General features: G+C 38.7%; 1 protein-coding gene across 1 annotated transcript in view; it reads left to right on the forward strand.

Annotated features, from left to right (window-relative positions):
- Window positions 1–17,517, forward strand: part of ipo11 (importin 11) — a 101,193-nt gene that overhangs the window by 36,540 nt on the left and 47,136 nt on the right. The window contains exons 14-18 of the mRNA XM_079467025.1: window positions 626–673; window positions 1,920–2,025; window positions 9,269–9,395; window positions 16,905–16,938; window positions 17,232–17,272. Of these exons, the coding sequence (XP_079323151.1) occupies window positions 626–673; window positions 1,920–2,025; window positions 9,269–9,395; window positions 16,905–16,938; window positions 17,232–17,272 (356 nt within the window). The remainder of the gene's footprint in view (window positions 1–625; window positions 674–1,919; window positions 2,026–9,268; window positions 9,396–16,904; window positions 16,939–17,231; window positions 17,273–17,517) is intronic.

Consider the following 17,517-nt stretch of genomic DNA (forward strand, 5'->3'; position numbering starts at 1 on the left):
TAAAGGTTTTGACTGACATGAGTGTGAATAAATGACAGATTTTGAGAGGGTTAACTATCCCTTTAACTTGTCTTAGATAGAATTAAAATATCATTGCTTGTAAATTATTTGAATATCTCATTTGAGATTCTGTGATTTCCAGAGGGAAAATATAGGTGGATAAACAAGTGATAATTTTAGCGAATCCCGTTTCATTATAGCGTGAAGTGAACAGCATTATAAAAGCACCCATTCAGATGATGACATGATAATGATGTCTCTGTTAATTTCCTTGTAGTGTCATTGTCTTTATTTCACTTCCCTTTCCAGCGTTCTCTTTGTTCTAATTATACATGGACATTACGGAGCGTTGCCTCCTCATTGTCACTAGGGGAAGGTTGATTGTGATTGGCCGTGGGAAATGGAACACATGTTTTGGTCGTTTATATTATCTTGATTATAGCATTTTGCCGGCTCTGTGGTGATTATTGCATATGTGTGACAGCAGTTGGGTTCAGTTGTATCACAAGTAGCTTCTTTTAAAAATCTACATCTGTGTGTACAGTTTTTACTTATAGTTTATGGTTTTACAAGTGACCAGCTTGTTTTTTAATGCTAAATTGGTAAACTGTTTTTTCTCTCACAGGTCCCAGTAATGTGGAGGATCCGGTTCAGATGCTCATGAAGGATGCAGGTGCCACCACTTCCTTCTGAAATCTATTGAATGCTGAAGTGTGTCGTTTTTTATGTTTGCTTACTTTCCTGTCTTCTGTAAATTTTGAGAAACAACTTTCAGTAAATTGCTGGTAGGTCAAATTTCCTGAAATTTTTTAACTTGTGGTGAATTCTAAACATTGCCTCTTGATCAGGCAGGCACAGCAACATGGTCTCAACCAATGATGTGAGTTTGGGGCGGGACTATCTGTTTGGTTGACCAATGGCAGTGTTTAGAAAATCGGGGTTTAACACGGTTCAATAAAACTGCCGGCCACACAAACATAACAAACCCTAACGTAAAGTCCAGACCTGGTGCTCTCTCCCCTTCCCCGTTGTCGCTCCTCTCTTATGCCTCCGGGACACCCTCACGGCTCTTGTCCCGACCCTCATGGTTCTTGTCCCGCCCCCGACCCTCACAGCTCTTGTCCCGACCCTCATGGTTCTTGTCCCGCCCCCGACCCTCACAGCTCTTGTCCTGCTCGCCACATATCCCCATCACCTCTTGCAGGCTGGGGGGTACTCCCGAGACTGCACTCTACTTGGGCCAGTCTCGCGGCCGCAGCGCCTGGGGGTAAGGACAGCCGAGACGAGAGAAAAAGAATCCTGGTCCTGTACCCTGACACACTGTTGCTCAGTCCTCAGCCAGCAGAAAAGCTCTTCCTTGTGGTGCCATGCGATGGCACTGGACACTCGGTGGACGGCTCACAAACATAATAAAACTTATCACTCACGTCACGAGCCTGGCGCCGTTCCCTCATGGCTCTTATCCCGCCCTGCTCGCCACACTGTAGAATAAAGAACAGCTCCATTTGGTGATGTTAATGGTGTATCAATTGCACACTCCAGCTTTAAAGTGAAAGTTCACCCAAAAAGAAAATTCTGTCATCATTTACTCACCCTCTTCAACCCGTATGACTTTCCTTCTTCCGCAGAACACAAAATATGATATTTTGAAGTTGGTACCGAACAGTACTGGACCCCATTCACTTCTATTGTATGGAAACAATACCAATGCAAGTGAACAGGGGCCAGTTCAAAACATTCTATAAAATAGTATTTTGTGTTCTGCGGAAGAAAGTCATACAGGTTTAAAATGACAAAAGGGTGAGTAAATGGTGACAGAATTGTTATTTTTGGGTGATCGATCACTTTAATACCTAAACACGTAAAAAAACAAAGGTTAAGAGATGCTGAGTTTTACAAATTTGTTTGTGTCTTTTCAGTATACAACGCTGTGGGGCTTGCTGCGTATGAATTGTTTGACAATGTGGACTTTGATCAGTGGTTCAAGAACCAACTCCTTGGAGAGCTACAAGTCAGCCACAACAGGTATGATCAAATAAACATTATCGATCTCCTTTGAAATGCATTTACACCTCTTAACGTTTACTCGAGAGCCTGAAAAACACATGTGAAGTCAGGAAGTCCGCAACAATGATCAAAGATTTCTGTAGATAAAACGGGATTCGCTCGTATAGTTTTTTCTGAGAAGTTATGTCACCCAGCAGGTGCATTCAAAGACACGCGTGTGCGCCGCGGTAGGGTCGAACCCTTCTCCAGATAAAAGACTTTCTTTCTTTTAGATGTTCCTTTTTATTCCATTACTTCCCTGTGAGCTGCGATAGGCTTTCCTTTATCAAAAAGAATACGGGATGAATCTCAGCAACTTCCAGGTTCTTTTTCATTCTGCTCTGATTGTTTCTGGAACTTAAGTTACGTAAGAGGCGTCTAGGTACACACGTACTTCAATAGTGCTAAATATAGTTTGGTTTGCATTGTTATATTGGCTTCAGTAGCTTATAATTGTACATTGAATGATAAACAAGGACAACCCATGGAAAAAGCTGATATCTTTCAGGTTTTTTCTGTAGTCTTTTTAATAACAGCACACAAAAGATATCAAGATTTAGATAAACCTCTCAGACAGGAGCCTGGATAATCTTTACACTGTGTCTCAATGACATTCTCTGCCTTCTTACAATAGCAGTATTATTTCGAGTTGATGGATTAGTTAGACAGCCGCTTTCTGGAGAATTCCGGCAGTGGATTGGATGAGGTCACAAACATTGGGAGGATACGAGACGTGTACAGATATAAACTAAATCATATCTTATAGAGAAGAGTGTAGAAATACTCATTTGTGTCCTTATGTGCTTACATTGAAATACATTTCAAAATAAAGGAGAAGCTACTTTTGTAACGCGTTACACACAATAAGGCATTTACTATTAGTACATTAGTAAATGCATTAGTTAACAATGAACAATGCAGTTTTTCAGCATTTATTAATCCTTGTTAATGTTAGTTCATGTTGCATTAACTTATCTTAACAGTTACAATGATTTTGATAACGTCTTAGTAAATGCAGAAATTAACATTAATTCGGTAACACTTCAGTTTAGGGGGCAATTCTCACTATTAACTAGTTGTTATATTGGCATATTGGCTGGTTATTAGTACTTATAAGGAACATATTCTACATGACCTCATCCCTAATCCTACCCAAAACCTAAATTTAACCAATGCCTTACTATCTATTAATAAGTAAGAAATTAAACCTCATCTGAATATTTCATAACTCGAACATCGCAGTTCCATGTTTTTTTATATTAGCCCACGTTTGTCATTCCTGTAGGCTAGCTCACAATGTGCTCAAAACTTTATGTCCGTCTCGCAGAGAATGGCAAAGACCTCCGCAGGCAAGTATGTGCGCGTCTGTCGGCTTTAGTGTGGATCTGGGGGGGATCGTGAGTGAGTGTGTGGGAATTGAGGGGAAGTCTAGGTGTCTGATACTGACAGATCAAGCCAACGTACGCCTGCAACTTTGTGATCAGCTGTGTTTGCCACTGTCGTGATGGGACCGTATGCTTGAAGAAGCCTTGGAGGGATTATCAGAGAGAGACATGATGTAACCCTGGTGCTGACATCTGCCATCTGCGCCTTGGGCTGCGGGATTTGACAAGTTTATACGCAGCAGAGAATTCACAGTATGCATTATACCTCCATAATTTGTCCCCGCTTCTTTTTATGAGAAACACTTGCAAATTCCTCGACCTTGTGCGTGTCACTTCCCGGCTGGCAGCCCTCCAGATACTCACATTGATTTATCACTTCATCTGACCTACAGTGTCACCGAGTCAAGAGTCTTGAGCTTTGCCTTGACAAACAGATTATCTGCTGACTGATCTACTGCTTCTAAGGTCAAAAGAAGAAGCAGCTGCTTTTCGACAGGTGTTACTAAAGTCTGCATCGACTGGCCGAGGAATTTTTTTTATATCTCCGTTTATTTATTTTCTATTGTTTTTCACCACTTCATCTCTGAAGTTCTTGGAGGCATGCATCTCTCTTTTTGTCCTAGCTGTGTCGCATTCTTTGAACTTGTTGGGAATCGGGTCAGTGCCTCGGCGCATGCCAGAATCGGTCGCGTTTCGAGCGCGGCATAAAAGACACACCGTGGGCAAGCTGGGAAAGCAGTAGCATGTGTGACGGTCAGCGTGCAATGCGCAGCAGCATGAAATGACATTAAAGCTTAAGCTAGGCAGCTGTGGTGCTAGTTCAGCTATAGGGAAGTGAACCATGTCGAGTGGCAAATCACAAATATCAGTCTGGTCCGCATAAGCTTATAACACCTTCTCAAACTCTTTACTGTCCAAATGTTAATGTTTAAATGGAATAGGAAATAATCATTCTGGAGGTTTTTTGGGGCTCTGTAATTTTTTTATTGGGCTCAATGATTTCTTAAGCTAAGAAAGTTAGTGTCGTACGTATCGATCAGTTTCAGTTTTCTCGGCTGGGTAAGGGTACGTTCCTGGTGTCAGCAGTGCATAGTTTTTTCAATGAGTTTGTCTGATGTTTGTGGAATATCTTGGAAGGTAAATCGTTTTTATTTTTGTACAAGAGACTTATGTTGTTAGTGTTGTCTGTACAGATTTTCATAGGGCTGATCGAATGGATTTGTGTACACACTATATAATCAGGGGGATATTAATAATACTAATAATCTTTTTTTTTTAAACATTTAATCCAATATTGTTACTCAGAATTATTTTTGGTGCAATAATTGTGTATATTATTTTACATTACATAGTTTAAAAAATGTTATTCTCGCAATCTGTTTCAAATAAACCGGCATCTAACTTGCGCTCAGAATGTGTTTTTCTTTTTGGGCAAACACAGCTGGCTTAATGCTGAAAACGTCAAGATTCAAGGCTGAGCTGAAATTTCTCCACGAATATTCAGTTCAGCGTGAGTGTAACAGACATTCTCGAACTGAATGTGCATGTCTGCAAAAAGGTGACATTGAAAGTGTGATGGGCAAAAAAAGTATTTGTATTAATGGTTGTTTAATTTTAATGCTTTGTTACTCGTTTGAAGTGTTTAATTAAAGAGGTTTTGCCAGACTGTCTGTGTGGTTGTGTCGAGAGAGAGAGAGAGAGAGAGAGAGAGAGAGAGAGAGAGAGAGAGAGTAACCATTGCCAATTTTCAATGACTCAGCCATTTGTACACAGTTGTGGAAGACACTTGAAACATGTTTTTGTAATATCACGTCCCACTGCTGGAGACCTGTTTGCCATTAAAGGAATAGTTTAACAAAATATGCAGTTTATCTTATACTTAATAATTTTCACACCCTCCTGCCACACCAGTTCTATATGACGTCTTCATATTGTCAGCCTATTTAATATAGGATATAAACTATTGAAGCTTCCAAAAGCACACATATTTACTATTCCTTTAAAGAAGACGTTTGACATTTAAAGGCACTTTCAGCTTTTCAGTTCTCAAGTGTTCATGACAATTTAAAACAGCCTAAAGGATTTATTCTTCTTTACAGAGCGTCAGTTCCTTGCCCTTCTTTTTGACCCTGACCAGGCAGAGGTTATCTGCTGTGTTTGAGCGAAGTCTGTCCGAGGGTACAGCTGGATGACAGCAGGACTCTTTAAACAATCATTCATCTTTCTATTCTCGGTGAATAGAGGCAGAATATTAAGATCACCTTTAAGGCCTATTATGTTTCCTTGTGCTTCAAGAGATTGAAATACTAAATAGCAGAATTTTTCTATTCCCTGAACACGTACAACCATACTCCGTCATATCTACTAAATCCCCAGAATTCAATTTCTCAACACAAAACGGTCACGGCGACCCAAATGTAACACGCTTAATAGTTCTTTCTCTCATTACACAAAGGCAAGTCACCTCTCCATTTTTCTGACTTGAATTTGACAAAGTAATACGAGTTTTGTCCAGAGGGACCGTGCTGTCAAAACCTCCTGTGAGTTTTTCATTTTAGGATAGGTTTTACATCTTCAGATGGAAGAGATAATTGACATGGTGATTTATTAACCAGTATTAAACAGATGCTCAGGCATATGTTTGACAATTTGCGAACTTTGCAATGCAACCTTATTTTATGTATTTTGACCAAGAATCTTGAGTTTAAAATGTCTGTTTATATCCAGCATATGGGAATAACTTAATAGAGTGTTAAGGACCACAAATAATAGGGATGTAACAATATTATCGATATTGGGTTGTCGCAATAGCAAAATTGTCTCAATATTATCGTGGTCGCATGATTGTATGAAACGATAGGTCTTCCGGGCCTTACATAAATATAGATGTTAACAGAAAAATAGATGCTACCTTTGTCAAGGTATCTGTTGCAATTATTTTATAAAAGGGATTTTCAGGTAACTTGACCCATCGCATATTATACAACATATATTATATAACTCATACCTCTAAGTAACAGTTATGATTACAGGATAAATAAAAGAGGATACTTAACCCCATTTACCTCATAACTTTCCGTTTACATTGCTTATTAACTCCTATGTAAATAATTCATATTTATAGTTTCTCCGTGGACACAGCTTGCACTAACAAGCAAATAGTAAACCGCTCCCGGCATTAACCTTCACAGTATATTCATGTACTGTATTTGTTCTCTGTTATTTACATGTGCGATATGCTGTTGGAGAAATCATGGGCTACTTGTCATGTATTAGATGGATTGTCAAACAAGCACAATGTTTTAACTCATTACCTCAGATTGAACTCATTATAACCCGAAGCATTACATTTGCTCTATCTGTGGAGTGACCTTTACAGTTAATGTATGGTGTTGCAGGCTTTATTAGGTCTTGCAGGTATTGGTGCCGATGTTGAGGTTTTTATCACCACTAGCTGTAATGACTCGCTGGCAACCGACCAACTCGGCTTGAACCTCTGGCGTATTTTCTTACACTTTATCAATGCCAATGGCGGTGCGATATTTTCTTCAAAAAAGGTCTTGAAATAATTCCTGGCAGTCTGTCTGTAATTGTCTCCGGTGACGTTTGAGGTCCAAGGCGCTCAGAGTCGAGACTAGCTCACTTTTGAGAACCGTCCCTGCAAATGGGGATCTTTGGTTTTGATTTTGTGGCATGATTTGAGTTAAGTTGAATAGAGGCAAGGCAACAATCAGATGAAGTGCATTGCAGTTCTTTGTTTCTTTGTTCTTTATAACTGTGCACTTGAGTAAATTGGAATTTTTATTAAATATTGAATGATATTTATTACCATTAAATTGATTCAGGAAATGCATTAATACAGGAGTCTTCAACGTTTTCGGGGCAAGGACCCCTTAGGTCAGCGATTCATGGAGCAGGGACCCCTGATACTAAATGTGTAAACAGAGCTATTTAAATAGAAACGCTTATTGTCACAGCACTATTATGTTAAGACATTACATTAGCACTATTATGCGTGTTATTGTTGCACATACACACTTTTATGTGTATTATTTTTATTATTAGATTGTTTGATTATTTTAAGGGATTTGCAAAGTACGCGGTGCGCGTTTCATATATTTTAATCACATACTTTAGTTTGTCGTAGTTTACAATGCAAAAGTGGTGTGGTATCTTTTGCCTGTCAAATTGGCGCTTTACAGCTTAAACATTTTTGAACAGAAGTTCTGAAATATATGAGAGTGCCCTTTATTTGCTTGTCACGAGGGAGACAGTGAAGCAGATGTAACGTTTCTTCTTTCGCTTCTGCTGCCTGAACGAATGTTTTTGTCTGCACGCAGGTTCAAATTGCAATATACGTGAGCTTGCGCGCATGTGCGCAGCTTAAAGAGAACATTTGTTGAAATGTTAACATTTTTAAAGAAAGTTGCCTGTGAGTAAACCGTATATAAAATGCACATTTAGTAAGAAAAAGTGGTAACTTTTGGTATAGGGGGCAATTCTCACTATTAACTAGTTGTTTTTAGCTTGCCTATTATTGGCATATTATAAAGCACATATTCTGCATGACCATATTCTACATCCCTTATCCTACCCAATACATTAACCTAACAACTACCTTACTAACTATTAATAAGCACCAAATTAAGAGTTTATTGGGGAAAAAGTTAGTAGTAGTTGATGGTTTGTTATGGCAATTGTGAACAAAAAAGTTCTCAGATTTTTCACAAAAAACAAAAATGTATATGATATGTTTTTATAATATAAAATAAGTCAAATACATAACAAAAATCATATATATAGAATATATGATAAAATAAAATAAAAATATAGGCATAATTTCTGTCGTTTGTATTGGCATCAGCATGTCTGATAAGATTTCCTGCTCACATTTTTGGAAAATGATTTATTGACAAACCTTACAAGAAAGTGCCATAAATCAATAGATGAAAGCACTACAACAGTCTCATGTGTAAAAGAATCAAAGGCCCACAAATAATCCTTCAGCCTCTCATCTAGTTATGTTGAGAAGTAATGATGAATTAAAGTATTAAAGTGCAGCATAATAAAAAGAGCGCGCAGAACGGAATAGTGCGAAAAGATCAGGCATGTCGTCTTATATTATTAACGTGCATGGATGAATTTTCCAACAGCTGTACACGTTTGGGAATATTTAAACCTCTTTTTGGAGGTTTCGTGATATGAATCTCGAGCGACCAATGATGTGCATTTTAACACTATCAATGAATGAATTGACACTGATTATGAAAATGAATCGTGGATTATGCTGTTGAAACTGGGCAATTCTTTTCAGATTTCCTCTCCGGTTGCACATTACGCTTGAATAATTTTTCACATGCACTTTATCTGGTGTTCTGTGGCGGCACATGAGGATATTTGTGGCTGCTCATTCACGTGTTCATGATTTTGAGATGGTCGGGCATTTAGGATGTTATTGCACCCTCACATTTATGATTATTTTACGCACGTCTTTGTAAATGAAGGGTTTCTTTTTGGATTTCTGCTTGATCTTCTCTTTTAAAAGTCTTATTGACAGGAAGTTCTTCTCCTTTTCAGTACTCGTGTCATTTTATGAACTCCCTGAAATAGAAACTTGTAAATTACTCAGAATGTCTTTGAAATGTTTATAAAGTTTAGGTGTGTGGAAAACAAGATTTAAAGAGTAAAAGACATTTCAGAAAACGTCGCTTCTCCATTGTGTCTAACAACTGCAATTTACAAACTGGTCTCAGAGAAACAACGCTCTTTAAGAGATGTAGAGGGGTTTAAAGGCCAGCATAAATGCATGCTTATTTCATGAGCTCTTGTGTTTTCAGGTACAAGTTAATCAGAAGACGGGTCATCTGGCTGATCGGACAGTGGATCTCGGTGAAGTTCAAACCAGAGTTGCGGCCCCTCCTCTATGAGGTCATCCTCAGTCTCATGCAGGACCCCGACCTTGTGGTGAGTCAGTCTTGTTGTCAGTCTAGCCAAAGTTGATTCCAACTTGTTAAGACTATCGGAAGTAGTCTAGAATTAGACCCTTTTTCATCGTTTTGGATTTTCAAACAATCGAATACATTAAGGTTGCTGAAAGCAGAAGAACGGACACAAATTCCCAATGAGTATTGCTAATTATCGACACGCTTCTTTATCATTGAAAGGCCTGACAAATTGCCCATTGGCCCAAATCAATATTGTCGTCCCAATTAGGTACGCGTGAGGATGCCGATTAGCCGCATTGTGTCTGGGTAAATAATGAGAGGCCATCATCAGGTGCCAGCTTCCCAACAGCACCATTAATCAGCAGGAGCAGCGGGTGATCACTAATGCCACTGTCAGTGACCGAACACTCTCTACAGCCTGCAGAGATTAACCGCATTTAGTTGGAAATCAATTTTTTATGTGCAATTTGTACCCTTTTAAGAAGCTTTTGCAAGTTATGTTTTCGCTACTGCCATCTAACACTTTTCCGAAGTGACCTTTTTGTTACGCGACCGTTGACATTTCCCCCCCAGTGATTTAATTGTGTGGGGTCACGTGAAAAGGAACTGGTCGTTCTAGATTGAGCTTTTTTTGTGGCTCTAGTGTCTGCTCACCGTCAGTATGCTAAAACTCTGAAAATGATCGGTTATTCTCTTAAAAGCAAATTCACCACTTTCAACCATCAACGTGAAATAACCTGCTGTGGGCAATGTTTAATGTAAGGCATAATCACAAGGGACCTTTTAAGCATTTTAATTAATGCAATTAAAGGTGGGAGATTTTGTCCTGATTTTTTAATTCAACACATACCCCAGTTGCCTCTAGTCGACAACACACTGACCTTGATGCTGATTTTGAAAGCGTTCACCTTTACATGTATGTCTAAAATATACTTATTTTTTAATGCGAGGAGGAATTGTGCAGCTTTACGAGCTTTAAAAATACCTCTTGGAATTCACTGAATGAAGACGAGATGTTTGTTAAAATTCTTGATTGTTGGGAATATATGAGACTGGGAGCGGAATTCTAGCAGAGATTTGGACACGTTCATTCTGTGAGGGAGAGAGAGTGTATCACATAGTTTCAGGATCTCTAACTTTAAAGGCAAAGGGCGCTATGTAAATGATTTTCTTTTCAGTCATGATTGAAGTTTTGATTGTCGCAGGCCTCAGAATGCAGCGTTTTGCATTTGATCTTGGTTAAGCTCCTCCCTCTTGTCCATTCCTGCCTTGATCCTGATTACATTTACATGTAAGACTTTGATTATGGTGATTTGTGTGCTTGTGTCGTCATCGTGGTAGTTTTGAATGTTATTACTAGGAAGCACTTGGCATAAAAACAATGCTGGTATGATCGATATCTCATATCATATAGTATGAGTGGTTATGGATTGCAGTATATGTCATAGTCAAATTCACTCTGTGCTATATTTTGGCATTACTCTGTTTATCCCTCTCCTATATGACATGTATATAGCACAGTCCTGAACTCCACCATCATGCAATGTACATAGTCATGCTGCCCAGCCCTAATATGCACTTATTTATTCATTGATTTATTTGTTTATGTAACCCGGTGTAGTCTAAGCACCAAGTCCGATGTTTGGTATGATCTTTTGTGCCGTATCATCCCTAAAGGCTCGGGAGGCTTAGAAGTAGGGATGCTCCGATCCACCTTTTTTGCTTCCGATACCGATTCCGATACCTGAGATTCAGTATCGGCCGATACCGAGTACCGATCCGATACTAAGGTAAAAATTTTAAAGTGCACAATTACTTAATAAACTATGTGCATTGCTGTGCAAGACATCAGGCTCGACTTAACATAAATTTCCTGACCCCGTAAAACAAAATAACAAACTAATGATTCACAAATTTAGTAAATAGTTTATTAAACCTGCACCGGTGCAAAACAAATGAAAAATAAAACAAAAGTGTTCACTATCTTTGGACAAAAGACATTCAAAATTAAAGTGCAAATTAAGCAGCTGAATATAACAACAGCTTCACTAGCTTGATAAACGGGGATATAAATAAATGGAAACAAAATCTCTTAATAATTTTTAAGAAAGTGCAAAAATAATAAAAAAATCAATTCGCAAAAAAAAGCTGCTGAAATTGAGCAAAAAAGTAATAGCTTTACTGCTTTAGATATTCAAAATAACATGAATCAGATCTTTTTAATGCTTTAGTCACTAAAGCAAAGTCCACTTAACTAAAGTTTAGTGAAAATAAAATGTAACATCCAACACAGAAACAGATGAATAAAACGCTATAGCTTCCCTAGCTTAGTAAAACTGCACATGTTTGTTGCATTTAACGTGGCATCTTGTGGCACAAAATTCTCATCCAACCAGTGTGCGGTTAAACTTAAAAGCGACACGGGGGACACGTCGCAGCTCCAGATATCTGTTGTAAAACTCACCGCATTGACATCTTTCATTTTTTCGGATATGTGTTTGCTTTTTGACTTTTCGGTACAGTTCAAGGTAGAGTTAAATATTTACGCTTCGGCGTGTCGTACTGCGGCTCCAGGTGGTTTATAAGGAGTCTGAAGCCATTATTCGCAACGACGGACAGCGGTTGCCCATCCATAACAATGAAAGCGGTGGAACTTATTGGCGTAGCTGTTGTAAAATAACTCCAAATGACAGATATTTTGGCTCGCTCCATGCTGTTCGCTGCTATATGTTCACTTGTTCACGTGCACTACGTACAGAGCACGTTGCTAGCGTATGATGTCGCACGTTGCTAGCGTATGATGTCGCACGTTGCGCAATGCGCAGCCGCCCACGAGAGAGTTTAAGCGCCGGTGTCTCCATGAACTTTTACATCGTCTAGCACAAATTTTATGTCAGATCGGGTATCGGTGACAAATTGCACCGATACCCGATCTAGAATTTTATTACGTATCGACGCCGATACCCGATACGAATATCGGATCGGAGCATCCCTACTTAGAAGATCCTGTTTAAATATTTAGCTTGTGATGGCAGACCATTTGCATGCAGCTCAAACATCTGAAACACTTGTGTGTTTGTTGGCGTTTACGTACGTGCCATGAGAAACTGAAATCTTTTGGAGATCAGCTCAAGAGGTTGATTTTTTTTGTCATGCTGGTTCACATCCTGATAGCAATCAAGAAGTATAGTGGTCAAATATGTTTTTGTATTTTGATGTCATCTGTGAAAGGAGTAAAAAACGTTCGACCAATAAAAACATTCTGGCTCCAATAGTTCAAGTCTTACCTTTGGGTAGGTCATTCAGGGTATCATGGAGCGGTGTGGTCTCAACCTCTCACTACTGGGGTACCCCAGGGCTCGGTGCTTGGACCACTGCTCTTAACCCCTAGTATCGGTCATTCGGAAACAGGTTTTTTCTTATCACTGCTATGCAGATGACACACAACGCCACTTTTCCTTTTAGCCACACGATCCAACAGTATCTGCCCGCATCTCTGTGTGCCTAGTGATACTTCACTCTCAATTAAAGACCGTCACTTGAAACGGAACCTTGCAAAGACGGAACTGCTTGTGATCTCATCTTACCCAAAGATTAATCATAACCTCTCCATTCAACTAGGTTCATGAACCATTTTACCTTCCATTAAAATAGTAAAAAATTTTATTCGATAAAGAGCCATCTTTTCATATATTGGCAATTTTTTCTTCTGGTTTGCACATTTTAATTCACATAATTGAATATAATGTAATAATTTCATTTAATGTTCATTTTCACCATGCCTATGCACTACGGCAATAATAAAAAATATTTTTAACATTCCGTTTTTACAAGAAGTTTTTAATGGCAAGAACATTCGTTCATGTTGTGTGCCCATTCGACAGCCGCTCTTTGCACACTCAGATTGAATTATTGGCGTACACATTGCACTAGCATGACTGGGCATATCACAGTTCCGGCACACTGTCCCCAAGCCGTCCTTGTTGTTGAGCCTGGCATGGAATATTTATGTTCGTAAAAAATTCATTTGTCACACTGCAGGAGCATTTCAAATTAACCTGCGTCTAAAGGTGATTTAAAACAGCAAAACCTTCAAGGAAACGGTGACCACTCGCGACACGTTTTCTGACGCAAACATATCAATTTGGTTTTAATTTAAAGCTCACTGACAAGTTATGCATTGGCTAGTTATGCGTATATAAACCCTGCTAGCAATTCACAAACGCACTCACATTCATCTGCAAGCGTGGTGCTGCATTCGAACCGCAGAGGTACTGTCATGTCCGCGTTCAGACGAACGGCTTGAGTTGACCTGACAGTGGCTGCGGGGTCCTGAGGCTTCAGGCAAAGATGGATGACTCCGATTACACTACTGCAACAAATCTACAGCTCTAGAGACTTTACCCCTCCTGCTTATAAATCCCATGAGTCATTTCACAGGCAAAACAAGACCAGCATGCTAGTGGATAGCTTAGGTGTGTGCGGCGCTTGTGTCTGTATCTGACCAACCCCGAAATGAGAGACTCCAGAGTTGGGGACAACGAAGTGCTCGTGCCTACAGGAGGTTTAACCACCTAGTTTTTCCACTGTAGAAGATCATTTATCTCCCCATGTTTCAATATTGCCTGAACTCCATTATGCTGCGGAAATGAGATCAGGCTAGTTCTATTTCATGGTTTGTCAGCTTGAAAAGAATAGGCTGATCCTTTTCATATACACGTACCCTTATACAACATTGTGTTACTAAATAGCGTAAGCTTGTCGATGCTTTTGCATACGTGTTTGAAGGTAAAACACTCTAGATTCAATTTGTTTGCCTTTTTTAGTTAATTTATTGTGAATTCCGTGCAACTGTCAACCTTGAAATAAAATGTATAGTTTTTACCAAAGGTTTCCACCATACTGATAGGTCAGATGTCAAAATTTTGTGGTTTTAATACTCATGTAAAGTCTCTCTTAGTTTAAATTTTTTTTTTTTAAAGCAGACTTTTCATATTCATTCATATTAGAATTGTCACATCCATAACGGTCCATATTCATCTTAAGTGAACACATGAAAAGGAAAATGTAGTAACTATTTTATGTTCTATATGGAGCCATCCCTTCTCCATTTGCTTCTGGGTTTCATATTTTAATTTACTGAAGAAATCTCTCAAAAACTGCATTTTTTTTATGTCACATCCATAACAAATACATGTATTTCTCTTTTAATATAAAAAACTTGTGCATAGACTTAATATTTTTCTGATGTCTGGACTATCATCAATGGTTTAACCCTGGAATTGCCCTTATGTGGAAATGTGGGTTTTAGATTTTTGCATGGGAGGTCTAGGGGAGGAATTACTGAAGCAGATGCGTCTTCTGCGATTGCTCACGGAGGCTAATAACTATTATTCGCCACCCTCTCCGTCCGGATGATGCGAAGAATGCAGGAATAGACGCTCATATCCATAACAGAGGCAAGCTGAGCAGTCCGATAACATGGATGGTGTCCGAACCTTTGGGTGCTCTGGATGGCCAGGTATTCGTCTTGACAGTGGCAGGCAGGGCCCATATTTTGTTAAAGGATTTCTGTCACAGAATCTCATCTTTTCACTCATGATTCCCTCATATCTGCCGGGTGGGAGCTCTGTATCCTGGCAGGCAGCAGAGTGTGGCTTTTTTCAGATGTGTTTGATGTGTCATGCCACAGATGCCTCGGAGACAGAAAGCGGCTCTGCTTATCTCTGCTTTTTGCCTCGGTAGAATATGTAAGCCCTCCTAAACCCCTTTGAATGAAGTTGGATTGAACAGTTTGCTGTTTTTCCGGTTAGTGTTATTGTTTTTGCTAGTTACACTCTACGCAGTCTCTCGTTTACAAATGAATATACTAAAATAGCAAGTTTCAGGTACGTCTCATTTTTGTGGAGCATGAACGCTTTAATGGAATGTTAGGGGACAATGTATCGATATTCTCACACAACGCACGCTTAATTGTTTTTTATCTGTCCAAAGCTCTGTACGTGCTAAGCACAAAGCATCAAAATCCAGTTTGCATAAAAAAGATAAGTGTTTTGCATATCGATCGATGCACACCAGGGCTCAAGACTTGTCATCATGGTCTTTGTCAGTTAACCACTTTATAAATGGATTTGTCCTAGGCCTACCCCCTAGCTATTACATTCAGAACTGCTTGATCATTAGTTTTGATGTGTCGCTGAAAGTTAATCTTCTGCTTGTTATAAACGTGAGCATAGGGCACAGCATGCCGTGCCATCAGGCCGTGTAATGGATCATTGTGAGAGGACGGCGAGGTCTATCATTAGCCACCTGCTTGAGTCTTACTTTCTGTGCGTTCCTCAGCTACTCCCTCAGGCTCCGACTTTATCCCGTACCGGCACGGCCTCATAATGATGTTAATTTTGTTTTGGTTACAGGCTAATTTTCGAGATTTATCTGTTGAGGAAACTTTCGCAGGCTTTCGAGGTCTCTTGTCAAAGTGCAGCGCACTGATTTGAGGTTGAATTAACGGCCGCCGTTACAGTGTTCTCGGAAGCTGACATGTGTCATTTTTTTTAATTTGGAGATGGAATACTTAGTCCTGCTGTTATTCAGGCAAAGTTTTTACAAGCTTTTTCGGAAAACCAGCCTTAGCAAACAGCATATGTGAACGGTTTATACATGTATAGCTGGGCACTGTAGACCAGGGATAGACTGGGAAATTCAATGTTTTAAAAAAAAAAGCTTTAATGTCTATTTTGTACTAGATGTGCACTGGTATTCAGTAATACTAATACTACTAAATGACATATCAAACATGAAATGTTGTTATATGGACTTTAACTTGCAAGGCTAGAAAATATTTGTTTTAAATGTATAAATATTGATTGATTCTTTACAGCAGTGTTGTTCTTTTGCTTATAAATGTTTAAAACAGGATTTTATTTTATTCAACGATCATTTTAGTTTATCTAACAATCATTTTATTTAACAATTCTTACATTTTACAATACATTTATTTTAGTTGTCACATATTTTCACATATTTATTGTTTACGTTTTGTTACATGTGCCTTGTCACGTTTTTAACCTGTATGTGGTGCACTGGAAGCTTTTGTCACTAAGACAAATTCCTTGTGTGTCCAAGCATACTTTGCAATAAAACTCTTTCTGATTCTGATTTTATTTTACAATTTTTAAAATCATATTTGAATTATTTTACAACCATATTATTTTATTATACAACTAATTTTTTTTACAATTTATTTACGTTTTACAATTATTTAATTATTTAACCTTTTTTTTCAATTAAATATATCAAATTGTATAATATTAAAATGTATTCATATTATCTTCATTTGAGGGCTTTTCTCAGGGTGTTTTCATGATATTCATGTTATGGTGTAGCGAGTGCATCCCAGAATGTTCAACATGATGCTGTACATAAATACTAATACTAACAAAGTAAAAAGTTTTCTTAAGTTTTTAACTTCTTACTGTGTATAACCAATTAACAGTCATAATGTAATTTTTGTTCTCTGTTATTTCAGGTTCGCATCGAAACAGCCACAACACTGAAGCTGTATATCCTTTCTGATTGCCTGAGCGATGCTGAGTTGGTTATACTTCACAGAGTTTACACCAGGGTGGTCATTATTCACCTGTAATTGGATGCATTTAAGTCTGAGCACTCTTGTAATTAGTTTGCCTATTAACCCAGAGCCACTCCAAAGCACCTGCTTGTTTGCCTGATGGCAAATTATGGCTTTAAGTACTTCTCAGCCCCATCTACATGTCTGATTATCAGTTGTATATTTAAGAGGTCACCGTGTCTCCAGAAATCACACCTGCAGTCATTACGCTTAACTCGGCTTCACCCGTTGATGACTTCGAATTCAGAACTGAACAGTTCTTACCGGTAAGATCCCGCCTCCTTCAGTTAGGATGTGATTGCATTGATTTTACTTCGGGATGTTATCATCAGCTAATCATTTGTTACCCTAAACCCTAGATGACACGCCCACAGTCTGATTCATATTGCAAAAGGCTTTCTCAGTCTTGTATACTCTAGTTTCATATGTTGAATTGATGCAACGCACGGAAGAATAACGATAACAGTAACTGTATTAAAGGGTTTATATATAAAACACCTGTTGTTATTTA

Source organism: Barbatula barbatula (genome assembly GCF_947034865.1).
Source record: "Barbatula barbatula genome assembly, chromosome: 11".
In the NCBI taxonomy this organism is placed as follows: Eukaryota; Metazoa; Chordata; class Actinopteri; order Cypriniformes; family Nemacheilidae; genus Barbatula; species Barbatula barbatula.